This window comes from Struthio camelus, chromosome 2, assembly GCF_040807025.1.
Source record: "Struthio camelus isolate bStrCam1 chromosome 2, bStrCam1.hap1, whole genome shotgun sequence".
Taxonomy (NCBI): domain Eukaryota; kingdom Metazoa; phylum Chordata; class Aves; order Struthioniformes; family Struthionidae; genus Struthio; species Struthio camelus.
Genome location: NC_090943.1, coordinates 143,267,415 through 143,295,170, shown reverse-complemented (window position 1 = coordinate 143,295,170; position 27,756 = coordinate 143,267,415). Strand labels below are relative to the sequence as shown.

General features: G+C 36.6%; 1 protein-coding gene across 2 annotated transcripts in view; it reads right to left on the bottom strand.

The window, feature by feature from the left end:
• Nucleotides 1-1,198: 1,198 nt before the first annotated feature.
• ANGPT1 (angiopoietin 1) overlaps nt 1,199-27,756 on the bottom strand; it is a 169,393-nt gene continuing 142,835 nt past the window's right edge. The window contains exons 8-9 of one of the 2 annotated variants that reach the window (XM_009683048.2): nt 14,232-14,362; nt 1,199-3,599 (exon numbers count right to left, since the gene is read on the bottom strand). In XM_009683048.2, coding sequence (XP_009681343.1) covers nt 3,439-3,599; nt 14,232-14,362 — 292 coding nt within the window. In that variant the 3' untranslated portion in view covers nt 1,199-3,438. The remainder of the gene's footprint in view (nt 3,600-14,231; nt 14,363-27,756) is intronic. The other variant, XM_068932813.1, reaches the window with a different exon arrangement.

Genomic DNA, 27,756 nt, shown 5'->3' with positions numbered 1-27,756 from the left:
ATCCTAAGCAGAGAGTTGAGCTCTTGTTGCATGTGTTGCTGTTTCATTTTCGTTCTTCCCGCAGGAGAAGCGAGCGCAGTGCCAATCTCAGACAAGATTGAGGCATGGTCAGAGCTGTGGTTTGAGCTCCAGCTCTGCAGATAAAAGGTTGTTATTATAGCTGGAAGGATTTTTTAAGGAACTAAATCTTGGGAGCCTGTTGAACAGATGATTATAAATGTAGATGACTTGCCTACTTAATAGATGAGTACTGGATGCTAAAGTACTTAGAAAAGTGTGTTTTTAAGGCACATCTCCAGAAATGCATGAAGAAAAGCCTTAGAAAATATCAATCTGTGATAGAAAACACATCTCCTGAATTGTCAAATTTCTATGCATTCACATTTAGCAAAAGAAAAAATTTATCTGTGAAGGGTAAACAGTGAAATTACTATTACCATTGACAGATTGAAGGAGGTTTTGGTTTTTTAAAGTGTTTCTTTTTTTACTAACTTTCAAAGAAGACATAACTTTTATGTAAAACAAATCCAGAACAAATTATAACTCTTCAGTTCACATAGTACACACCACATGATCAATTTAAAGAGCAAAACAAGCTTTTATGGCTATATTTCCTCATAGCTTTTGTACTATTCTAAAAAGCCAGGTTGATCTGAATGAATGCCATGAATAAGTCAAATTAAGCAAAAGTTTCTAAGAAAATGAGGATAAAATGACTACAAAGAGAAGTCAAAACCAATCCCCGTAGTGTTAAAAGCCAGACAAATGGAGCAAGAAGCATTTCTGGCTAAAAGAAGGGAGCTCAATGGACATTTGCCGCTGCTGGACAGCATAGTTGAAGGGATCATCAAAGAACAACCAGTCATGATGGCAAGAGAAGCAGGCATCACACTCCAGTTTGTATCTTTGCCAGTGGAATTTGAGAAAGTTTTTTTAAAAGATTGAAAGTGATTTGTATCATTTGGACTTAAAATGAGAAATATAGTTTCATGATTTTAATCAAGAAAATTGAATCAAAAAAAGACTGAAATGTGGATTTGAAAGATTATCATACTGATTTCTAGAAAACTCTAGCTAGATTCCTTTCCTAGGAATTGTCCAAATTTCTTAGAGAGAGAGGTGTTGGCTTTTTTATGATGTTAGCCTGCCACTGAAAGACATGCTCACAGTAAAGTAAACCACGGAGTCTGCATTTTTTAAAAAAGTTTTATTATAAAGGAGAGGAAACCAAGTCCACATTTTTTTCAAACCCAGATAAATAAACAGTAAATATCACGTGTTGATTTTTAATGTGTTTTGCCTTTTGCAATAGGAGCTGCAAAAATGGCATTCCTAATTCAGAGACCTGCAAAAAATATATCTTTTGAGAATACAAACCACAATTTTTACATGTAAATGAAGATCATTTCAAAAAACTGCTGGAAACTGAGACAACACAGCTCTGTGAAGCAACTGCTGAGCATGGAATACTTTTGTAATTTATTCAGCAGAAAACAACAAATTAACCCTTAGGCAGGATTATTTCAAATATATATATAAATATATACAAATATATAAAACCAAGGATCTTCCCACTTAAAAACAAACAAACATCAAGTCATAACAAGAACAGAGAACCCTGTGGTGCTTTGCGATTGTTAAGAAGGGATGTTTAAAAAAGATACAAGCTTTTTTTTTTCTCTTTAATGGAAACAAACTGATAAAGAAAAAAACAGTTATTTTAATACTGTCATTCTTTAAAATAGAATCAGATCTTTACTGTGCCTAATTTCAAGAACAGATTAATGAATGAAACAAATCAACAAACAGACAAGCAAAAAAAGTCACCACATTCAGATTTTGTGTGTGATCTTGGTCCCATTTTAATCAATGAGAATGTTACTTTTGATTTCACTGGGAGTAGGGTCAAGCTTTTCCTTTTTTCCTAAAGCAGAAGCTGAATGAGTGTAAGCTACTTTCCCAGAGGGACTTTGCTCATTTGATTAAATCATGAGAGACTGTAAATGGAGAGAGAACCTCATGGGCCACCCAACTATTTTGCTGCTTGTTATTATAGGCACTTTAACCTTTCTAATAACTGAATTTTGCATCTTATCCCACACATATGCAATATTTTTAATATAACAGTTATATGACAGTAGAAATCTGTAAGTACTCTTCTAGAGCTCGTTTGGTATTTATATCCTTTATATCCTATGAGATTTTGCATTTATTTGTATTCAGTAGGGTCAGGACTGCATGTACAAATTAAATGATCATTATAGGAGATATAAACACGCTATTTACAGTTCATAATTTTTTATTTTCTATACAGTTGTGTTGAGTGCCTTTATAGTTGCAGCCTAAGCACTGTGTAGAACTGGCATGCGTCTGATATTCACAGAAATGAAATAATATAGTGGAGAAATGAAGATTTAGTTAAAAAGTAATATAATTAATGATAAATTGCACACATGCAAAGATATTGTGAAATGAATCCATCAACTTAAAATATGCATTTATGCCATTTCTATATACCCTAGCAGTTTGATTTCCTGAAAAGGAGAATTGATGTACTTTTGATGGAAATATTCCATGCAAAATCCTATATTTTCTTTAGGATAATATTTCACATTCTTTAAACCTTCCATCCATTTTTCTATGTGACATTCAGACTGCCTTTAATGAAAGAAGGGGAAAAAAAATTCCCAAAACACAGCTAATTTTGTTATCACACTATAAATCATAGCTCAGGGATTATGCCAATTATCTAATTTACCTATATAGAGCAACTGAAGAATCTCAGTTTATTGCCCTTATCATTGTTCATACATTTGACTCAATTTTTTATGAGAAACATATTTTTAAAGGCTTTAATGAAAAATAAGATTACCATAGATTATTTGATTCTAGGATTAAAATAAATCCACCCACTCATTCAAATTCAGATCATTTAAAGAATATAATGGTTGGAGGGGTCACATTCAGTATTTTAAGATGAGCTTTAATACAGGGGTCTTTGTAATCCTGCTTTGTGAGTATAATGCCATTTCATTGTTGAAAAACTATTCTCGTCAATAGACTGTGGTTGATGTGTTTCTGTTCTTCAAATTCTCATGTTGTTGCTGAATAATCTGGTATATTTTTGCATCTTTTACAAAAAAAGGAAAGACATCCACTAGATTCAGTCAGAATAACCAGATCACAAAGATCTCCCGTTGTCCTTCTCTGGAAAATCGTTGCAGCCCTCTTCCTTTAGACCAAGCCTCCCATTGTCACCAAGACACGGGGGGACTAGTGGGGAGCTTTTGCAGGCTATGAAGTGATACGAAGCAACTTTACGTCCATCCTACTTATTGCTTTCAAGGAGCACGTCACCTTTTGCCTTCAGAATAATATAGAAGTTCTTCAGAGGGCAGCCGCGTTGTGTTTTGCTCTTATAGCCGCTGCTGAATGCATCTAAAAGTCTAACGGCCGAATCATCATGGTTGTGGACCGCAAGGAATAACTAGGGCCTTTGAAGTAGTGCCACTTGATGCCGTTCAGCTTTCCGTGGTTCTGCCCGGCCGTGTAGAACATCCCATTCAGGTTGGAGGGGCCACAGGCATCAAACCACCAGCCTGAAACAATTAAGAGCAAACAATTAAATTGCAAGCAAACTAGGCATTTTCATTTTGCTTTGCAGGTTTAGCTGATTAGCAGCTTAATGGTATTCACAGGCTCATAAATACTCCTGATGTGGCATGGGTTTGTTTTCATATTTTCCTTTTTTTCTGTTTTGTGCCATTCTGTGGCTAGCTGTGCTGGAGAATATGCAGATGCATTTCCAGATTCGGAAAAGTATTTAAGTCCTAACTCCTACTGTTTGTATACCCCGTATGTGAAGCAAGAAAAGGAACAATAAAGACAAATATGCTACTTTGCATGTTTAGACAGCATTTTACAGTTCACCCAGCTCATGTAAACATATCACAAAAAGATTATCATTCACAGTTCACTTGTATAATTTCACTTATTCATTTTTTTTCAAGCATAAGCATGATTTAAAGTTATCTGCTGGCATTTTTCTGTTGCTTTAACTGGCATTGTTCAATTGCTTAGAGTGTTTCTGCTCTCAAACTAGATATTCTTAGCAAGCATAGGTTATGAATGTGGTTGTGCTGAGCTGCTATAGTAATTACAGTATTAGATTAGTATAGTATTAAGAATGATGTACAAGGAAATAGACAGTCTCTGTCTTTAAGATTTCCAATAAATTTATGAGCAAGATTCAGTAAACGGACTGAAGTGGAGTCCTTCAAGGACAAGGACAGCACTGCAGGACACTGCTGGTTAGTTACAACAGCTACACGTGCAGCTAGATGGTTTAGACAGGTGCCTATCTGTGCAAGTGTTGATACAACAGTGTTGCCAGCTTCATCCAAGGACCAGAGGATATACTTGTTGCATGCACAGTTTGGCCCAGGATATTAGCATTCAGTCCTTAATCTTCTTAGCATCTTCAGTGTGAAAGCCTATGTTCAATCTTGAGTCTCCTAGTCTAGGTTTTGAAACGGGCCAAACACCTCGGAGCCGTGTGAGATTTGTTCACTTCTCTGCAAGGCATATGTGCAAGTTCTCACCTGCCATTTAGAGAATTGGCAAATGCTCACTCAAGGTTTAAAAAGATTAAGTGTTGATATGCAAGTTGTTTACATTTCAAAAGGCAGCAGAAAATTACTAGTAATGCTTTTATCATGGGCTATGAAAATGTAAAAATTAATTTAAAAAAAAGAAAAAAAAATAAAATTTTTACTGACTGATATTGAAGGTAGGGTTAAAAAGTTGGTAACTGTCTTTTCTGCCCCCTCACCTTGCCCACTCTTTCCCGGCAAGAGGCATCTACCTATTCATCAGTCCTTTGGGCTCCGGGGGCAGTCCCACATAACCTTCATTCTATTGGAAAGAAAGAGCAAGAAACTTCTTCCTCAGCTGTTTGTGTTTCTAGTTCACTTCTCTCCCAGCTGCATTATAAGACTGTTCTGAAAAGTGAGGTTACACAGATTAAGGAAAAAAAGTTTCTTTCTGAGGGCAAACCAGCAATCTGGTTTACAGCATGGCTACATGAACAGTTGTGTTGGCATAACTGAAGGATCAGTAACCTGAGAAGTTAGGATAAAGAGAAATGCAACAACACAGGAACTTTTCAATCTGAGTTTTCTGCCAAAGAAAATGCAGGTAGGGTCATACCCTCACCTTTTGTGAGTGTTCTGTTAATATAGCACTGAAAATAAACCGAAACATTTATCAAGTACCTGTGGATATTACCAAAAATGATAGATATTTTGCTACCACTTGTATGATTGAATGAAGACAATTCAGATTTGACATAGGCACAGCCGCAGTGGTGAAAAAACAATGTGGTTTCTCAGAACTATTTTGGACAGCTGCTTTAGGATGAGATTGGTCAATAAACTCTCTTGATTGCATCCCCAAGGTCTCCAACAATAAAAGGACCCTTAAGCAGTTAACTATGCTGTAGGCTTTATGTACGCTCAGCAATTCCCGCTCAAACTACTTGTTATGGTCAGAATGGCAGAGTCCTGGACTCTGTTTGGGTCACCTTTGTAGTATGAATATACTCTCAGGCCTTCTGAAGTCATGAAGCTATTGGGAAAAAAAAAAGAAAGAAAAGGCTTAAAATGTTTTCTTAAGGTGAATTTTACATATTCATGAGAAAAATTCCATATAACATGAAATTTGGCAACACTGAGATTACAGAACGTAAACTGACAAAGATAAACTAGGTGACGTGCTGGCTCCACTAAAGTTAGTGGGAGTTTTGCTGTATATCATGATGGGAATACAATTTTACTCTGCAAGACCTTGCAGGATATCTACGTAATGTAACAGAAACTGCTTTAATGCAGACTGAGGAAGGTGGAGCAAAACCCCAGACTGAAAAATGCTAATATTTCCCAGTGCCAAAAATATATGAACCTTGGTGGCTAGATGTTCAATTTGTCAGAAAGATTTCTGCAGTTTTTTCTTCCTTGTAAGAGGTATAGGTTTTGTGAACTTTTAGTGCAGGTCTTATGAATCTTTCTGCATAATAGAGCTGTACTGAACACTTTCTCAATGCTTTCATAACTAAAGTTATAAAGATCAGATGGTGGCTTTTTCTCTTTGTGGTTAAATCCCACTTTCTTTAAAAGAGTGATTTCAGACTGCATGTCACAGCATCATAACCTGCACAGGATCTCCTGCAAACCTTTTTCAAGCACCACAACAAATAACAATCCTACAGTGAGTGGCTACTGAACAACATAGGCTTCAGTGGATTGAAATGAAGAATTTTAGTTTTCAGTGTATTTCCCAGGCTAACCTATAGAAATGGAATTAAACCGTGAGACGCTTCTCTTAGATAGCGTGCACTGCCCTGATGAACCCTCCAATTTCATCAGATTCAGTGGTCAACTTCATATTTATCTATAATAAATCCATACTGTGAGAGTATTTTAAACTTCTTGATCTGCCTTTGACAGTGATTAGCATATAGATACAGTGCTTACTCTGTCCTTTCTATTCAGACCTATGTAATTTATGATTTTTGTCTTGTAAAGTAATTTCTTAGATTTTGCATAATACTTAGTGGGCTTTTTTCAGAAGTAACACTTCATAATGAAATCTTGAGGGAAGGATTTATGCCAGATAAATTTTGGCAAACTTCTATTTTGATACAATTGACCTCTCTTTGATTGCAGTGTTATACCTAAGGGGGTAATAACCAAAGAAAGAGAAAGCTGTACAGCTGATGTTTTACTGTAACCAGAGTATAATCTTGTAGAAACTTAAGACAAAGTTAAACAGAGAAAATCTAATCCTCATTTTTCAAAGCTGGAACAGAGATGCAGCTGGGTTCTGTTTATGGTGTTGGGATGAAGACATGGCAAGCTGCACTAGTTACCATTTCATCTTAAAGGCGCAGCAATAGACATGTAATGGGGCTTTATGGGGAGAATGTTTTCAGCAGTGCCCTATAAAGTCTATGTTAAAAGTCGAGTAAGTCAAGAAACTACAATTTTTTTTAGTCTCATCAAAGATTCCTTCTTTTAAAATATATTTTATTGAGCATCTTTTAACATACTATATATTTCTTGCTAGCAAGAACATACGATTTTTTAAAGATGCTTTCTAGTATTACATTACTATGTTGGGTTTACTTTCCTTTTTTTTTTTTTCAAATGTGATGGTTTCTCTCCATCTTTTCCTGCAATCCTCTAAAAGCTCTTCACTCACCCAAAGGGCCTCAGAGTGTCACAAGATTACCTGGTACATCCTCAACACCAAAGTCAACATCTTTGAATGGATGCAAAGGAAATGTTTTTCCACAAACAGAATGTTTTGTTTGAGGAAAAGAGGACTAGAAAGAGTGGCTTTCTGGGTAGCTGTGAGGAAACAGGGAAACATAGGGCCAAGGTCTCCCGCAGTGGAGGATACCTGCAATAGATGCCAGCACCTATTACTGCCAGCAGTCAAATTTCTGACAATTCAACACCAGATAAAGAAACTCCAGAGCTATGGGATGGTTTGATCAGAGGAAGGGCTCCCAGTAGCTGGATATGGGCTTATTCCTTGGAGCTCATGTGATTTTCTTCCCTTGAAGAATCTTACTTGTTTTTTACGACAAGATAATGTCTTTCCCACATAAGCTTCAAATTCTCTCTGAATAACAGTAAGCTTTTAGCTGCAGTCATAACTTTTGGCAACAATTTCCATGAGATCTTTGAATCTTGCATGTGAATCATGACGACTAGGTATTAGAAGAAATAACAGTAGAAGCAAGATTTGAACATGGCTGGTGAGGCAATAAAGAGGAGGCTTTCGTGAGAAGGTTAAGAGAGTTTTTACTCAGAAACACAGGTAGCTTCTTTAAATTTCCGTGACCATCAAGTTGTTAGTTGGTTATTTGAACTTCCAATCTTTTGAGGTTAGTGCCACCTCTAATAATTTGTTTGTGTACTACAGGCATTGCTACCATTTCTGTTTGTAATAAAAATCCTTCAGCCATAAAGCTTACTGTCCAAACAAATAATAATTTAGATAATACCCTGTTAAGTTGTTTGAAAATTTCAGCTATACAAATAAACATGAATCCCCACTGTAGACAGCTGGTCTTCTGAAGCCATTAAAGCACACTCATGCTTTGTGGACTCCTATGTTTTGCTCTTCAGTTACTGTTGCTATTACCCCTGAAAAGCTATTAAATTTGATGTTAGCTCTTTTCATAAATAAATATATTTTGAATACCTCAGTTACTTTCAGCCACCTATAACCAGATAGTTTATCTCCATAGAACTGCTTTTTATGTCTTTGGCTGAATATGAATGTGGAGTGAGATCATTTCTACAAATTCTTACAAAAAAAGGAGTAATGCTATTGCAAGAAAAAGAATGGCTATCTTTTATAATATTTTTCTAGAGTCAGAAGTATAATTTTTATATGGTAGATTCTTCATTGTTAAAAGCAACAACATAACCTTTCATTTTTTGTATGTTATATAAATTCAGGGCTAGTGTATATATATAGGCAAATATTTAAATGTCATTTCAAACTATAGGTAAATTTTTCTGTTAGTAACCTGGTGCTCATCAATGCAAATCTAGAGTGCATTGGGGGTTTAACTCACCTGGCTCTGACGAGAGGCCTTTCACATACCAAGGGAAAAGCTGTCTAAACTATGCGCAGTTGGTGACACACCCGTTCTTTACACATCTGTCTCTCTTCTGCCTCCTGAGTTCTCTGATTGTCTCCAGATACAATAAGATCAATATGATCTGCTCAACAGGATCTAAAGTATGTTTGAGCAGTAGATTTGTGCAGTTTTATGGGCTAAATAGATCCTATACAAAGCCAGTATCTATTTCTAGCCCTCTGGTTTTGTTCATAAAGTTTAATGTATTTGGCAGCAAAGCAGTTAAATTTCTGACAATTCAACAATTTCTGACACAAAAATATTGAAATGGTCTTCTCATTATTTGAAAGACAGTTGTAGCAATTTCTTTTATGAAAGATATGAACATTTCTGACACTACGTACTTTAAAGAAGTTAGATGGTAATACTTAGGCTCTACTTGGCTTTGCATTAACAACTTCACAGCTAGAAGGCTGGGTCTGGTTTTGATGGTACCTCAAGCAATATGTGGAGCAACTGGACAGAGTCCAAAAGAGAAAAAGCAGGATGAAAGATTTAGGGTTGCTTAGTCCACAAATCAAAAGATAGACTGGGTCATGCCAGTAGTCTCAAATTCTTATAAAGCTGCTGAAAAGAGCAGATTTTCAAAGGAATTCAGTGAATGGTCTATTCTTGCCAATAACGGAGGATAGGACAAGACAGAACAAATTTAAACCGTGGTAGATTTAGTTTAGATATCAAAGCAAGCTTTCTTATATTAAGTGTAGCTACCCTCAGTAATAGTAGATTATATTAAGCGACCGAACGTCTATCACTAGAAATTTTTAACATTAACAGAAAGATAGGAATGAATAGGTATAGGAGAACCTATACTGGAGAGGGACTAAATTACCTCTGCAGGTCTTTTCCAGGCCTATTTTCTATAACTTATTAGAATATTGGATTGACCAGACTATCACTTAGCAGTTTCTATTCTGAAGATTAAATTGGAATTTAGCTGTCAGGATATAAAATGAGAAGGCATTAGCTTTCCATATCAACTGGAGAACAGTCTTTTTTGTAAAAATAATAAATTATATGGTAAAAATAACATGGAACTTGCACACTAGTGACCATGCTCTGGCTCTTCTAAATGTGTTAATAGACTTTTTGTCGAAGCAGTCATTGCTTCGTGTTATCCTAATATTTTATTACTATTGCCCATACGTAAGCCTTATAAATGTGACTTAATCATACAATCATCACAGTGATGATTTTGTTAAAATGCTTAGTAATCATATATCTAATGAAATATTTCTAATATTTCCATGATAAATCTAATCCTATACCAATTACTTCTTGTCTACATTTTTCTATCTACAAAATGATGGGCAATATAAATGATACTCCATGAATGGTGGTTTATATGTAAGATCTTTATGGAAGCAACAAAATGCATAAAACCTAAAAATTGGTACTTCTATGCACAAGCAGTCACGTATCCAGGGATTCAGGTTAGTTTCTCTTAAGAGTTCTGAGATTGCTACTTTAAAATTTTTTGTTTAAAATAAGATATAAGAGGAATTATCTTTTTTTTTTTTCTGATTGGATAACGTATGGGCAGACTTCTGTACTCAGCCAAGGCAAGAGTACAGCCTTCCCTCCAGCTCTGGGCAAGAATCCTCTAAATTGCTATTCACAGAGATTCATAAAATTCACCACTTCGAGAAAGAAGCGGTGAAACAGCAGGCAACGTGTGCTCCACTGCTTAGTATTGTCATTGAGAAGTCTCTAATGCAATAGAAGAGAAATTCTTTGAGGATTACTAAATATATGGAAACCTTCCCTGGCTCAGGAAGCTTGTGAGATGCAAATGATTGAGCCAGGGGGTATCTTCCGGGAATGTCATAATTTTGCATAGTTCTTACACCTGTCCATAGGCATCTGCTGTTGACCACAGTCAGAGACAGGAAACTGCAGCTGGATGGACCTCTGCTGTGACCCAATATGGCTGCTTGAATCAAATTAAAAAAACTTATTTCAATAACTCTATACTGTTCCAACCCTAGCTAGACATCTAGGAAGTCTCCTTGTCACTGTGTTGAGCTATTTCAGCGGTCACAAATTCAGATTCACAGATTCACAAAGTTCCCACATATCACCTAAGGCAAGGTAACTGCCCACATAAACATCCTAGCCTATGGCAAATACAAGATAAAGCGAATTACCTTCAGACTCTTTCACTATGGCCAAGTTACAAGGAATCACTCTGCAGTGACTGTAGATGATTGCACAAACAACTACTGGGGCTCAGCTGACAGGTGGTATCTTGGCAGTGTGCTCTAACTTGGTGTTGTGCCCAAGGATCTGCTCCAGAGACTTGAAGTGTTCTTCTATTGGAAAGCTGTATGAAGAGCTTTGAATATCTCCTACTTGGTGCTTCTCTCTGATGACAATTTGATACATTTTCTGTACTATCTTGCAAACAATTGTGTTTGTAGTTCACTGGAGGACTCTTCTAGAATAATACTTGAAATGATATGGGGTTACAACCTTTGTTCAGCTGACTTGCCTGAGATATTGCATCAGTCTCTGATAGCTATTTTCACATTATAAAAAATGATTCTATTTTGACAAATGTTAAGTTTAGATGAAGAAATGATTTGGATAAATGTGCTTTGTCTTCCTTTGAAGTAAAGTAAGGTCACTGAAATGAAATTTTCCACGGCACAAAAAGCTGTTAAAACATTCAACTATCATATAAAGTTCATAGGGGCTAAGAACCCAGCTCATGCACGTACTTTTGAAAGCCATTCACTCAAATCAATGTTTAGATAGAATCAAGTAACATTGCGTAGCTTGTGAAAGAACAAGAATCATGAAAAAACTGTTCTATTGATGCTACTATAAATATTCACACACAGAATAAAATATATATCTAGCTATATTTTATATAGAAAGATAGATATATAAGAGGGGAAGAGGGAGGAGAGAAAGGAGGGTTGAGAGAATATTAGTTTTGATACAGAGCAAATAAAACTGACAGCTAATAAGATCATGGAGGGAAATATGTTGTTTTCCTTACATTTTTATTTTCAGCCTTGACTATAACCATATCACAGTCTTAAGATTCAGCTTATCTCAGCCTTTATTCCTGACATAAATATATTCAGTTCACCTCATAGAGATAACAGGATCACCCAAACTGTCAAGATAGCTAGAAACCTGTATGTAGATTTCATATCATTCTTCATTAAAGTGCTGTCTGTGATGTTGCCAAAACTAACACAGAGTCTGATGATAGTCTGTACAGCTATGTATATATCTTTTGGAAAAGAAGAGGGGCTTTCCAAAACCTGTTATCACTGCCACTTTTCTTAATCAGTCTTCTTCTGTGACACAAAACTGAAATTTGCTTACTGAATAAATATTTTGACATTTAATTAAATTTCTGATACTTCTCAAGGAATGAAAAAGTCTGTTTCAAGGTGCAAAGTATAATGGAGCGTTGGAGAAGAACTCTAGCAGGGAGAACTATCTGCATTTTTTAAGGAACTGTGTGATTAAAGTCTTTCTCTTTTTGAAGAACGACAAATTACTCAGGGTTGTATAGCTGCTTCAGTCACCTATCCCCAAAGACTATTTTTATCTCCTTTTACTTTAGTGTGATCTGTTCTATTCATAATATCCTCATCCTTTGGTAATTCACCCTCTTCCTCCTTACTCTCTTTGTCTGTTAACAGTACATTCCAAAATGTGATTTTCCTGTTGATTTACAGGGCTGCTGCAGTAAAATATATGTGAACTTTGTGGAATGGCTGTTCAACAGCAGGCTGACCTTCGCAGGGCAATTGACCTGCCATGCAAGTCAGGACAGGCAAATAAACAAAACTCTCCAGCTCCCAGAATTAGCAGTCTGGGAGCAGAGGTGTTTCCAGGCAGCTCATGAATGGTTCTGCATGTCAACACAGAGGCGATTCACATTTAGAGGTTTCTCTTGCTAGACTCTGACCTGCCCTGAAAGTGACACATATTAATTTAGCATGGCCCCTAATGGGAAAAGTCTCTAGTTTTAGTTCAAATCAGCTCATACTTCTGATCAATTATCTGATCCAGAACTACCTAGTTTGCTTCTTTCGTTACAGAAATAGGAAGATATTTTCTGATCACCTATCTGCTGGAAGAAGTTTCCCATATTGACTTTTAACAAGATATCACTTAGAGGAGGTAAGGACAGTTTGAGAAATTGGCTCCTTAAACACCTTTCCCAATTGGGTAATTTTCAATCAGCAAAAGGAGACTGAGAATATAGGTTGAGCATTTGATATAAATTCTTAGGGATGGGAACCCATCTCCTGTCAGCAGATGATAGCCTTAGAGGCTCGTATATGCCTGAATGTGGCCTGAGCTGGATTCAGCCAGAGTGCCAATAACCACAAGTAATATCAGTTTAACAATCTGATCCAAGATACTGAATAATTTATATGCTGTAGGATTTTTTCCAGGAAAGTTAGAAATCACTGAGGGAGATTCTAAGAAGATCAGATGAGAAGAAAAGGGTCTTTCTTGCTCATTCAGTCTGTGAACCGAAGAGTTACAGTGCAAGTTTTTTTGGTTTAATGGGTCGTGCTGCAGAGATAAAAATGAAGTTGCCCAGTTGGGAACTCAATGTAAGCACTATTTCTAGGAGAAGAGTTAGAGGTTTAGGTGTCTGTGTGGGAAGATGCTCTTGAATATTCCTCCTCCGCAGTGGAGGGAACAAATATCGGTCACATACACTTTACTTGCTTCACATACACTTTACTTGCTGGCAATCAGCTTGGTTTTGTGCTTTAAATTTTCCAAGTATTATTTCTCTGTTCTCCATCTCTCCTGACTCCTCTCTCTTTCCTTCTGCAATTCATCTCTGCTAAGTAAGGACACAGCTTTAAATGTGCCAGAATAGCTATGCCACAATTTGAATAAGGGGTTTGCCACTCTGTTCCTTCACAGGTGAGGGAATTAGCTATTACATTAGCTTATTTTATAAGTTCATGCTTGTAGAAGACAGATAGCTACATCATTGTAATTATTTCAGTTACAGCATAATACTCCTAGGTGAAATAGATAATACAGTACAAAATCAGATTCTTATAGGCCTCGAAATTTTGATATTGCTTTTAATCTTCACCTTCTATTATCTATTCCTCTGCCTTTCCTTCTTCTTCTTCCAGCTGACTTCTCTCTCACTTCCAATAAGGTTCTTTTCCCCTCCTTAATCTCTTAGTTTCTTCTCTCTTCTTTGCCTTTCTTGCTTCAGCAATAACACTGACTTGTTCTTTCCCTCTTCATATTGTCAGTTGGTTTGAAATTGAATTGCAACAGCTTCAGTGCGGAACTATACTGACTGCATCTATGAATAATCCCTTTCCTGCTGATAGGAATCTTGGAGTACTGGCATTACCACAATATACATTAAAAAAAAAAGAGTAGCAGCAATAATAATGAGGGACTTTCACACAGTACTTGCACATCATGAGTGCAACTTCATCCATAGCTGCTTTAGGAAAACAGAATAGATTCCTACCAATGTGCCACGTATTTTCAGAGTCGTACTCACCTCCAGTTAGCATGAGTGCACATTTACACATGCAGTTGTCATTGTCAGCATCTTTAGTACTGAATTCAGCACCATGTAAAATCAGGCTACTCTGTTTTCCAGCAGTTCCACTGTGACCTTTTAAATAAAGCCTGAAACAGCAAGAGAAAACAATCAGTGTCACCAAAAGGAACAATAAAAGATCCAGGTCTCTTTCTACATGAGATTTGCTTTCTGTGGTGTACACGCAGAAACCTCAGAAATGTCTTGGGTTTTGGCTCAACCTCCTTGTTGTTTCAGGTGTAGGATGAGGAAATTCAGGATGTTTCAACATATCTACATTAGGACATTGTCCCTGCCCCATAACAAAACCGAGTACAAGGAGTTTACTCTGGAAAATGCGAGAAAGTGGAGGGAGTCAGAGACGGAAAAGAGAACAAGGAGAGGTGCACAAAGTTCTGGAAAACACTGATAGAACAATTGAGTATTAGAGTAGCTGATCTCTTTATTGTGGCACGAAAACATCAATCCCAGTTAATGGCAGCTGTGTTAATAATCCCTGGCCCCTAAAGAGTATTTCAGTTTCAGAATTTTTAATTCCACCAGTTACAGCCCAAGCCAGCAACCCAGTTCAGTTCCTTCCTCTGCCAAAGCTGTCCCTGAATGATGAATGGAGAATAACTTAGAGCTCAAGCCACAAAAGTCTTCACAATTTGCAATGCTAAATATCCTTTTGCTTAAAGAGCCTTGTCAAATAGCTGGAACCACAACCATGAGCTAAAAAGCTGAGCCCAGATCCAACACATAACACAGGCTATGTGATGCTCAGCGTGGCAATGCCCCAGGCTAAGCACGCAAGATGCAAGGATGCTGCACGAGGCACCTCTGCTCCACCAGGGAACAATGGAGAAGTTCTGACCTGAGTTCACGATAACAGGCACAGGAGAGTGCTGAAGAGAACGTTGCAAATGAAGTCTGAGTCTGCTCTCTGTGTGAGAAACAGACATCACTGGGAGACTAATAGACAGCCAAAAATTACTTCCTGCTCATCGCTACCTAAATTAGATGTCTGAGCATGCTTATTCCTATTTTTTATTAAAGCATTACTGGAAGTGTAAGATATCTATTGCAATAATAGCTCATATACAGGAAGGATGAGACAGGATCCCGGTCTACCTGAGGGAGATGAAATCATAATGATCATGGCCCAGGAGGAAGCCCGAACCACTGGGGCAGGAAAGAGGGGAAGTAGCATCCACCACCTGTCTCACTGAAGCTCTGCAGGAAGGAATACAAGAGCCATAGGACCGACAACCAAGAACATGATTCAGTGTCTAGTAGGATAGCCTACTCCACTGAAAAGAAGAAACATCAGTTCTACTTCTGCTAGGGTTACTGGAGAGGGGCTAATATATCTCTTAAATATCTAAAGCAAAATTCGTAAGGAACAGAAGTAGAGCTTAAGTGTGCAAGACAGGAGAGGTGTCTCTCTGGGGTTAACATCTGGGAGTTCTCTCCTAGAAAAAGTGCTCCCAGGCTTTTCCCACAAACAGCGGACAAGGCGAGAGGTTATGAGTCATTACTTGTGGTTCCTGCCTCTTAGATAGCTGTTGTATTTCATCCAATGACTTAGGACGAATAAAAAAGCAAATTACTTTACCAGAATACCAGTCTTCCATCTGTTTCCTTAGAAACTTTGCTGCAAAGTGGTCACAGTGTCCACTGTGGAGCATCCCTAACTCAGTTTAGTCTACACATTAGCAGTTAGGATGCACACTTTACTTTGAGATGAGGAGGAGAGTCTGTTCCCCAGACTGAGATTTCAATAAAACCCACTTCTCCGACAGAACTCTTGGTCTGAAGTGCTCCTTGAGAGAAGAGAAGCGATATACAGCCACCATATGGCATCTTTCCCTAATCAAGTTCATGGCTACTGATTCTGTAGTCTTGCACACATTTTTTGGTGGATGTAAAGCTCCAAATGAAACCAATCTGATCAAAGTTGTCATGGAACCTAGTTACAGAAAAGCCTATCCTGAGAATTCCAGTGAGGTTTAGTAGGAGAAGGATGTTGAGTTACAGAGCCATATCAAGAAGGAAAGGTGCAGAAAGAGCGCTTGTACCACTAGAGGGTCTGAGAATCACACTTGTAAACTGACTTAAACTTCACCTGACTTTCAATTAATTTCTCTCTCTTTAAAAAGAAGACAATAGCTGATAAGCAAGGAGGTACTAAAAATAAAGGCTTATTAAGAATTTGAAGAGAACTGTCAAGGCTATCTTTCCAAAGTAGTTACACCACATTCCTTCATTTGGTTTTAATGTTGCTTGTCACCTGATCTAAGCCTGATGATTGAATACCTCTTAATTTAATCCTTAGAGCAAATTTGATATGTAAACAAGCAGATACACAAACACACACATACACACATATAAAAATCCTTGGATTAAATATAAATACTGGGAACAGTCAAATACCTTTGGATAGCACAGAAATAGATAAGATAAAATGTAAGCCATGTAATAAAAGTTCATCAAGATTCTTGAATACTTAACAAGGAAAAACCTAGGAACAGAAATTGTGAATGTCCATGTCTTATGTTTTTGTCGAATTACAGGCCAATTAGCCCATAATCATCATGTTACTCTATCAAAGGATGCTTATGTTTTGCACAAGTTTACTCTAAGAACTGGTTTTGCTCATGTACATTTCTTTGTTCCATAAAAAGGAAAGGCTGGAATTAATCCCATCTTCATTCATTGGACTTTTGCCTTGTTTTGCAAGCTGTGCCTAATTTTTTGCAGAACAAAATAAACTTTCCTGAGGTTGTGTTGATAGAAAAATTACTTTGTCACATGATAACTGAAATCTGATTTTACGCTGCCATACATCCTCACCATATCAGCGACACCAAAGCTCACAGAAGTCTCATAAAGTCAGTATAAAAAGCAAGTACTGTTTACTTAAATCAGGAAAGACAATGCTGGCCAGATCATTTTATTAACAATCAACACTATAAAACCCACTTAGTCCAGTAAAAAATATTCAGATACTGTAAGAAAACAATAAAGAAATGAGCAATACTTGGTTTGCAATATTTTCCCCAAAGGAGTAGGGCATTGGGATTATTTACAAGCTTATACGCTTTCACTGATATTTTATGAACATTCCACTCAACACAGATTTAGATCTTGCCAGTTATGTTTGAGTTTCCCTCAACACCAATTGTGTGATAGGTCTCCAGTGACTTCACAAGGATAAAGCTTAGCTTAGTTCTAAATGTGTAGCAAGCAGCTCTGGTAGGCTCATCATCCTGCAGCAGCATACATACGAGCCATTGGATCAAGGCCCCCTTGCTGTGGGCCTTCCTCACTGAACCAACCTTGCCAGCGGAGAGTTAGGGAAAAAATGATACTGCAGAGCTGGCACTACAACATCAAAACTGGGCCTGAAGGTGTTAATTCTGCTCTTTCTGAGCAGTCCTTGAAGTCATGTGGGTCAGAACTAACCTGGCTTGAGGAAGCAAGTCTGCATAGCGCTGTCCGGCCCTCTGTGGACTTAAATTCCTTCTGGCTCCCAGTTAGCAGCAAATAGCTTACCATTTAGGCACTCCTTTAAATAAATTCACACAACCTATTGTCACAAGTCACTTCAGTACCCTGTATTTGTCTTTTCCTTCTCTAAATCTGGAAAAATGGCATACAAACACAGCTCAGTAAATTTCTTTGATATCCTCAAATTCAAATTGGTCGGACTGAACCTTTAAACTAAACTCTGAATAACTAGGAAGACATAACTGCCATATCTTAGAAAAGATAGTGACTCAGGATACAGTTCCTCTTGATTGTTCTGGAAGAAGACAAAGGAAAGGTAATTAAAATATCAAATGTGGCTCATTCCAGTCAAAAGCCAAGAACAGTTTCTGGACTACATCGCCAGCCTTCCCACTTGCTCTCAGAAGGAAAGTTTTGATGATCAAGGACAACAGTGGAAACAATACTTAAATTTCCAGTTTAAGAGGGATGAGTAAATCCACACTTGAATAAAGAAGAACGAGTCTACTTTAGCTACATACAATGAAATTAAAATAGCAACAAATACAGCGTTAGAAAATGAATCAAGAGTAAACAGGAGTAAGAGAATATATTGCTGGTGTAATATACTGATTTCTGAGAATATACGATGAATACATTCTTATGAAATTTATGAAATTCTTATGAAATTCTAAGACCGCTATGAGGAACACAGCAGACTAATAGCATTCATTTAGCAAATAGCAGCTTTCCATGTACCTAAGGAGCAATAGCACATTAAAAAAATTTGCAACCGTTACCTCTTATCTAGCATGAGTGTTAGAAATTCCCTCAGCATTTTTTCCGTATGATATTGTAGCACTGGCAGCTTGGGATCTATATAAACAGATGGTGAGGAAGAACTCTCTTAAGCTTGTTTTGCTTTTCACCATTCCTACCGTGTGACACAACTTGAATATCTGCAGTCCCTTGAAACTAAAACAAAGCACATTGTGTGGGAGGCATAGCTCTAAAAAATGTTACATAAAGATCTGTGGAGCAGCCTAAAAAAAATTTCAAATTTACATCAGAAATTTTTCTTTTTGAAGAGAGTAGAGAGTAGAGAGTTCTTCTTTCAAACATATACTGCTTAGCTGCGTTCACACAATGTTTGATGAATTTTACAGATGATCCTGAGACAATTCCAAATATATTCTAAAACAGTCATATATTACCGGAACATAGAGTTATAAAGATTGCAACATGGAGAATGAGACATTAAAAGAGCTAAGAAATTAAAATAATCGTTAATCTATGTAAAAGAGTTAAATTGCTAAATATTATTAAAAGTTAAGGAAATGGCTTTTGCTTCAGTGTTTGCTTATAGACCACTTGACCTCAGAAATACCAAAAAAAAAGATTTTTTTTTTAATAGCACTAATAACAGGTTAGCAGGACTCCAGAATTTAAGTTTTAGCTATTTCTTCCTCTGAAATTTTTCTATTAGAGTGTTTAGAAATCACTTATTCCTTCACGTAATGCAATGAAATAGCTAAGACATCTACAATACATACCCAGATTTGTAGGTGAAACAGTTTGTGCGTAAATCAAAAGTTTTATTAGCTGAGAGCAAATATTAACAGCCATCATAAGAGATGTAGAGTATCATCTCAAATACCTTGATGTGCATGATCTTAAGTATTTTAATGTGTTAAGATCCCACTTCATCATTGCAATTTCCAGTGTCACTGTACTAAAGATTTGGGCATAAATCTCCAGGACCTGGAATTCATAAACATGAGTAAAGGCCTAAGCTTCTTTACCACTAAATTGAGAGAAAGAGGAGTCTCGGAATAGGATTTAAAAGATTTGACATGATGAATGGAGAGGGACACATCAAAGCTTGCCTTTGGAAAATACTGAAGAGGGATGCCTCTGAATTCCCACCTCACTTTTGTCTCTCTGTAGGCTAAAATGTCTCTCTCTGCAGTCCTGTTTATTCCACTTGGCTGGCAGAAAGGAATCCGGAATTCTGATCCTTCCTCAAGGGAACGATTCTTAATTTTGACTGAAGGGGTCATCGAATAAAATGGATGAACAGGGATCAGAATCCTAAACCCAGGATTTCCTATTCTGAGTCCTTTCTTCAGTGGGTTTCCATTTTTCTGAGCTTCAAACAGGAGTGGAGTGCGCCTACCTCTGAGCCTTGCCTTTAGCCTGCTCCTGCATTGTGGGAATACGTGCACGCAGACAAGGGCAGACGGATATAAACTCATGCTGTCCGTTGTCTATGTTAGCCGTGTGAAAGGCACCTCTGTTTTTACAGTCCATTAGTTTCCCGTTATCCTGTCCTCTCGGCTTGAAACACCTGAGTTTGAGCAGGGAATTTAACTAACATTTCCCACTTACTGGGCCCTGAGACCTTTAATCTGTGGTTCACATCTGCTTAGGTTTCAAAAAAGGTAACTAAGAAGGAAATGCAATGTTAGCTGCCTTAGTTTGCTATGCTAGCCAGATGATTTTGGTGCTGATAACTCATACTGCAAAGTAGAAGTCCCAGATAGGTGTCCAATATAGCACAAAATTATCTTCTAGAGGTGCTTATCTTTCTCCAATGATTACAAAGGTAAGCTAAAATGATCAATGTGAAGTAGACACCTAAATCTGAAATAGCTTCAATGTGGTGAAATGAATCCCACCCCTAAACATGCTGGATTTCCTAAACAGTTGGATAGATGTTTTATGAATTGTGTTAGTCACCTCAGTTCCATTTACAATGATATTTAGTTGACTAAGTCCCTTTGTGAATCAAAGCCAACTGGGCTGGTTATTTAAGAAGACTCAGTAGGAGGTTATGCTCAGGTTATTTTTCTAACTCCAGTCATTAAATGTAGCAATAGAAAGGAAAAAACAAACAAACAAACAAACAAAAACTCCCCCAATACCCATATAGAAGCTTTCTTCTAAGTTCAGATTTTTGTTCAAAAATGTTTGGATTAATTACTAAGGGATCACAAACCCTTTATTTATCAGTGACTAAAACATATGCAGTAATATGCATCTACCAAAGTAATATTAAATGTCATTGACTCCTTGTAAAGTTTCCCAATGTACTTTTTCCTCAGCATGCTACAAAACTGCATGGAGTCTCCCAACAGTAACAGTTGTCTCTAAATAGCAAAAGCATCTCTATAATAAAGACATCTTCCAAATATTTAATGATAGATACTGTGTTGTAAACAGGAGATAAAATCTAAATAACTGCTCCAGAGTAAATCTGCTGTCACTGAAGCTGGAGCTAAAAAGATTGCCAAAATCTGTTAAATGTGCAACTAAATATAATGTGGTAACTATGCAGAAAGCGTAACCCTTGTATTCAACCTTTCTAGCATACGATACTCCTATTAAATCGTGAAGAGAAACACCCTTGTGTGTGCTAATTTTTAAATGCAATGAAAACAGTTTCCTAGCTAGAGATACAGCATCACCCACCTGTGCGTTCCCTGGGAGTTTGAAATCTTCTGGGTTGCAGAGTACATGGCAATGTAGTTGGTACTGTTACCCTTAAGATTATGGTTAGACTGCCTGGGCACCTGTTTGCATCCTTTTCTTCTATATTAGGAGAAAAAGTTTCTGCCTAAACATTACCTACTTTTCTGAGGAAAAGTCTTTAACTTAGGTCTTAGAGTAGTGGGTACTCTCCTATTGAAAATAAAATAAAACCAAAACGCTAATAGTTTTGTCATAAATCAGAACTGGGTAACTACCAGGAATGTAATAGAAGATGAGATAACAAGCAATCATTAGAAGCAAATTAAAAGCTACTCTCAAAGAAAGGGGAAGATTCTGGAGAAATAAAAGAAACTACATAAACATGACAAAAAAATTCTTAAATCTCCTCACAACATCTACAGGTTTACTGACTCCTCTGTTAGCTCTGAGTTGCAAGAACAGTTCACCGCTTTTATTCCTGCCACTTCTAGAATGACTGACCTAAAAGTAGTAACTACATGAAGCAAGGAATGTCACAGCTGGTTTCTGACTTCAGAAAAACAGCAACACTATCCAAAAAACCCTAAAAACCATACTAATATTTTTCCATTCCTAATTTTAGTCCAAACTCAAGCAGCAACGTACATGGTAAATTCATGGACTCCTTATTTAATTTTATTGTGTTCCTAATAGAATTGGAACTCTGCAAACAGTAGGCATGATGGTTCTGTAAACTGTCAGAAACCTGAATAGCGAAATAAGTCATTCTGACAACTCAAACAGATTTTTAATTTGTCTCTGAACTTTCTTGCTTCCGGCACATGAAAATAATTTCCTTCCACAGAAAAGCGTTAGCCTAGATGACCTCCGTATTTCTCCTGTGCTGTGCTGTAGTGATGGCTCGCTGCTACAGTTATTAAATTTGTCGTTACTGCAACTCTTTGCCCATTCTCCTGTTCAGACAAGTGAAATATGCCAGCCACTAATAAAATCACATAGTATTATTTTACTACATCTAGAGGAAGAGTATGCATCTACCTATTTTAATGATAGAATGACAATATAACATATAACAATAAGTCAATATAAACACCTTTCATTTAGAATTACTTCAGTACGGCTTGTCTACTGGACATCAAACACTATGTGGCATTATAGATAGATCCTTCCATGGGACTGTACACTGCTAATGTAAAATTTTGTTTTCTCTCTGAAGAGCTCTGTGTCTGTGCTAATTTTAGAGCTACTCACACCTGCCAGGTCACAGGAAAGAAACTTGACAGAAAAGGAGGTTTTAATTATGCAGGCTGAGGTGTGGCTGTCAGTTCAGGTCAGTTCATACATCATCAATACGTATTGTACATATAAGAAACACTGGCACACGTAACGGCAAGCTGCACAATAGGCTAGTGGGCCTTGCTGTTGTACCACATTAGTGTTTACGGAAATAATGCAACAGATTTGACTTTTCCTATTTTAAATTTCTTCTCCTGCAATTGACTCAGGTGCTGTACTCCTTGAGAAGAGCTTTAATGAGCAAGAATAGTTAAAAGACATCCAGCTCTACTGTCAGACAATTTTTTTCTACTGTGAGGCAAACAGCCTGTCATATTGCTATATGCAGAAAAATGGTACTTTTTCACAATTTACAATAAATGTTTAAAAATATGTTATTTTGGGCAGTGAACAAGCAAACATATGCTTCTACTGGTTGAAATACATGCTACAGAAGCCACAGAAACATTCACTACAGCAGCGTGAACGCTGGTCTTGGAGCTGATGTCAGTAACATAGTGGTGATGGAAAGGAAACATAAGGCTATGCTGGTTTTTTACTGCTAACAGGAACAGGAACTTATTTAAAGTCTACCATGACATTGATGTGTTGAACAGAACTAATTCCCTCTACTCTAATCTCTCAGCAAACAAAGCCCAGAAGAAAGACATTCATCTGATACTACCATTTTCTGTTAAAACTGTTTTTCAACACAGTACCTATTTAAATAAAATCATCAATGTATTTTTTAATAGAAATATGAAAATAAAACTTTTGGTTTTCAGATTCATTACTTTTTTATTAATGAAAATATAAAATCTTCATATGGAAAAAAACCAAAAAACCTCTCACTATCCAACCGGCTCAGCCAATTTACATGAAAGATGTCCTAAGATTTCCTGTTCCTACAGGAACTACTTTCATAGCTAAATAACAAATACTGTCTTCATTTAGGAACTGAAGGAACTGTATTAATTTCAGACTTAAAATAATTAGAGATGATCAATGTTTTAGATAGAGATATAAACTCTGAACATACACTAAGATGATAATGTAATTTGTTTTGATAGTGTTGAAGATGGATGAACTTCTTAAAAAATAAAATAAAAATTCGGAATTTATCTGAACGTTTGCCCAGGACTCAGGCAAAGCCAAGTTTAGAGAAATTTGGTTAATTTAAAATGAAAAAATATTTTTCTCCCTAAACAACTGCACTTCCTGTGTTTGGCTGAAGGCAAAATCAGAAATGCTAAAACTGATTCTCATGGGGTTTTCAGCACAGAAATATAGGGACCCTCCAGAGAAACTCTTGTTTGAAAAGTTTCTAAGGTTTGTATACGCAATCAGACATTCTGATGCTTGTCTTTACTGAACTGCTGAACCTTGTGACGTTTGGGTACTGCTGTTCAAGGGATCTGCTTTCCACCCATTGAAACTAGCAGGAAAACTTCCTTAGAGCTCAGTGGACACTGGTTTGAAATTTTATTTAGTTGTAAAACAACTAATTCTACTGATTAATCCCATAGCAAGACCTGCACAAATTCAGTAAAATTTAATTTTAACAATTCTTCTAAAAAATGCTCGGAGTTCTAAACGTCTCACAAATATAGTTTGTTGAAATATGTGTAGGTAGATCTTTAAAAGTGGATTTCATAAAATCTATGCCTTAGTGGTACTGAGGGTGAAGCTAATTACCTTCTGCCATCCACACAGGTTGTACATTATCCTAATTAACTGTGTTAGATAAAGTAGAAATGGTGCACTTCATATATCAGCATGCTGTTAGCGCTAACTTTTACTCTGATGACTACTGTAGAGACTTTAGCTTCTTGTTACCCTGCAGCATTATTGAAAAACATTTAATTGTAGTTACATATCACTGTAAAATATTTATCAGTTTTCTTAATTGAAAATCATTAATTATAAGTAACTGTAAAAATTTCAAATTTCATAGACATACCTATGCCAAAAATGTATGTAAATCTTTTACCGTGATATGTTAGTGTTTACTAATTAATGTATTTAAACAATGCATACTCAATATATGGTGTTCTACTTTGCAGAGAGGGTCTGTAAAGATATGATTGAAATTACCTAGAGTTTTTTTATAAGAAGGAAATATACCACACGTCTATGCAATAGTCATGCTAATTAAAACTTTGCTGTATTACATGCTTTTGTTTGCAATTAAGAAAGGAAAACTCTGAAGAAACCATATAAATGTGTCATTTATTCCGCACATACGGAGGTGCAAAAGAAAACATAGCTGATTGCAGACTCCTTGTTACTAATCCATATATATCCTCTTAAAATATCAGGAATTTTTACAAAATTAAGAAAGCCTGAAATCTTAACTATTTAAAAAAAAAAAAAGCATTACCTATGCACTAAACAATTATACATTCTCACTATTTTCAGATTCACTGGCATTATAAACTACTGTACTTATTAGTAGAAAATTCAGTAGTTAATTCAGCCCTAAGCTTTTTCTCATTAGAAAGTCACTGTTACTGAACTGCATGAACTTTGTTCAATATTTCTCATTCTTGGTGTTTCACAGAAAAAATATATTTTTTTAGTTAATAAATGGTTAAAAATAAGTCCCTAAATGGAGATAATTTTTAATTTTACCTGGATAGTGAACCATCACTTTTTTTTTTTTTTAATTTGGAAGATTCAATCAAATGTTTGCACAGCATAGCAGAAAAGTGCCGTCCACCTGAAAAAAGCCACTCTCCTAAGACTTTGGAATACCTTTCAGAGAATAAATTGATGTGATATTTTAATTGATGTTGGCCTCTTCCTTAGTATTAGGCTATTTCCCTGAAGCTTCATGGTCATGATAACATCTCAGGTCACAAATCAGAAAGTGAGATAACTAATCCTTCAGTAGGCTTGTTCTGCAGAAATGATGGAGACCAAGAGTTCTGTAGAGCGCCACAAATTATTCAGTTTGCTAAAAGAGCAAGCGGTAAGAATCAGATAAGGGAGAAACAGAAAAATAAGAGCAAAAGAAAGGAGGAAACAGGCACTTAGAAGATATTTTAAGATTCCAAAGACTCAAATAAAATAAAGTGGGAAAATGTCCTCAAAAAAAACTTCCAAAAAGTTGCAGAGGCTGAACCATCTCCCGTGAATGTCCCTTGTGATTCACCTTATGAAACAGTTACACTTCCACACAATGAAAAGAAAATGCTATCATTCTGATCAGGAAAATGTTATGCCCTCTCTCCATGGGTGTATATTGCTTGAAGTGGTATTTAAGGGCAAAGGCTGTTGGCTAAAAAGGCAATGAGAGGCACGCTCGCTCGCAGAATTCATGACCTGAAATACAAGTATTGAACTTGCTTTATTTTTCACAAATCAAATGTTGAATGAGGTGTGATCTGTAATCACCATTAACAAATTATTCAAGTACTAAATCTGACATATCATCTAGATTGAACCACCTCTTCAGCAAGTTTCCACTGGCACATTAGCTAATTGAAACTATATCTAAGGAATATTTAAAACATTTCTGTTTGTTTTTTTCCTATGTATAGCTTGAATGTAAAGAAATGAATCAGTAATGATAGAAGTGGAAATGATCTATAATCAATATTTCATTAATTTTGTTTGGATTGTTTATACTTTGAAATTATTCTGTGCTAGCAGTGCAATCATGTTTAACAATTGTGATCCTCTGGGCATTTGCAGATTCTGTTTTTGAATTTTTTCCAGTGTTAATGACCTAATGACCCTCTCAAATCATACTACAGCATTGCTATAATGTGGCTGGAATGGAATGAGTTTGCAGCTGCCAACAAACTACGATTTAAAGAAATAACTTAATGAATAACACATTAAAATAAATATTTTGGGTTCTGCATGAGATTTTCAAGATTTATGATGGGATTCGTGTCAAGAGATGTGTGCTTCCCGCCGGGTGAATCCCAAAGGAAAATACAGAGTTGTTTTTTGGTATATTATTTTCAAAGTTAAATGTTTATCAGGATTTTCATTCACGTACTAAGTATGAACCTGTTTAATCCGACGAAGAAGCCAGTTCACAGTTTATGAATTTATACTAATTAGACTAGTGAGCTTATTTGGGTGACTGTGCACTCAGATTCATGACATCAACAAGCATTAAGAGACGCTGAAGAATTACTTTTTGGAGATGACAGGAAATTCAATCATTTCCTCACATGGGAAGAGTATAATGTTGTATTAAGGACAAGGTAATTGTCATGATCTCATTCTGAACATAATCTTTGTTTTTTTATTTTGATGTCAGCTTAGAGAGTGTGCAATGGTAATGAAGCAAGAATGACTTGACCTTCAGTGAGAGCTCTGGTGGCCCTGACTCAGCAACGTACTTAGTATCTGCTTTAAATAAAAATTGTTCCTAAGTGCATTGCTGAATCAGGGCCTAAGTACACTCTGATAACATTAAAAAAAAGGGAGAGGAGGAGAAGGAGAAGGGCAAGAATAAATATATGGGGAAGAGAAAGAAAGGCTTTTCTTATTCATGTAAGATCATTCAAAATGGCAGTATGACAATTATTTTTTGATTAAAAGCTTATGATATGGAAAACAGGATGTAGAGTGAAAATGTTTTTATACCCAAACATGTCCCACCCTCAGCGTGGATCATTTTCAACAGCTGTGGCCTGGGGCTACAGACAGCCTTTAGTAGCTCTACCCTGCAACATACTACATTATCCTCTGGTCTTTATCTCCATGAACATATAAAGGACAGGCTTTCATTCCAATGGCAAGTACCTTGGAAAAGGTAACAGAAATTGTAAAAGTGACAGATACACAAAGAGTTTCTGTGAAATGTTTATAGTCATTTGAAAAATAAATATTAGCTTCACTGTTTGCTTGGTTTTCTGAATGCAAAATCTCATTTAAAAAATGCCAAAATGAGTTATGTGGCACGAAGACCTCCGTAGAAAAATATAAACAGACTGTTAAAACATATTTCAACTCCCTTGGCGTCATTTGTGGCTGATAAACAGTCATATATGAGTGAAAGGTTCACTGACTGTCACCCATTTATGATCCAAGTTCTTTGCTGGTGCCACACTGACCAGGCTCACAAGGATCATAATGTCTTATACGCTTTTTTCCCCATAAAACCCAGGTCATGACCTCACAGGAGCTGTGATTGAGAATGATGACTTCTCTGGTTCAAATGGCATTGAGATAGGTACAAAGAGGTTTTATTTCAGTGCAACCAAATTATAATGCTAAATAACAGTAAGTAACACAGAAATGGTGA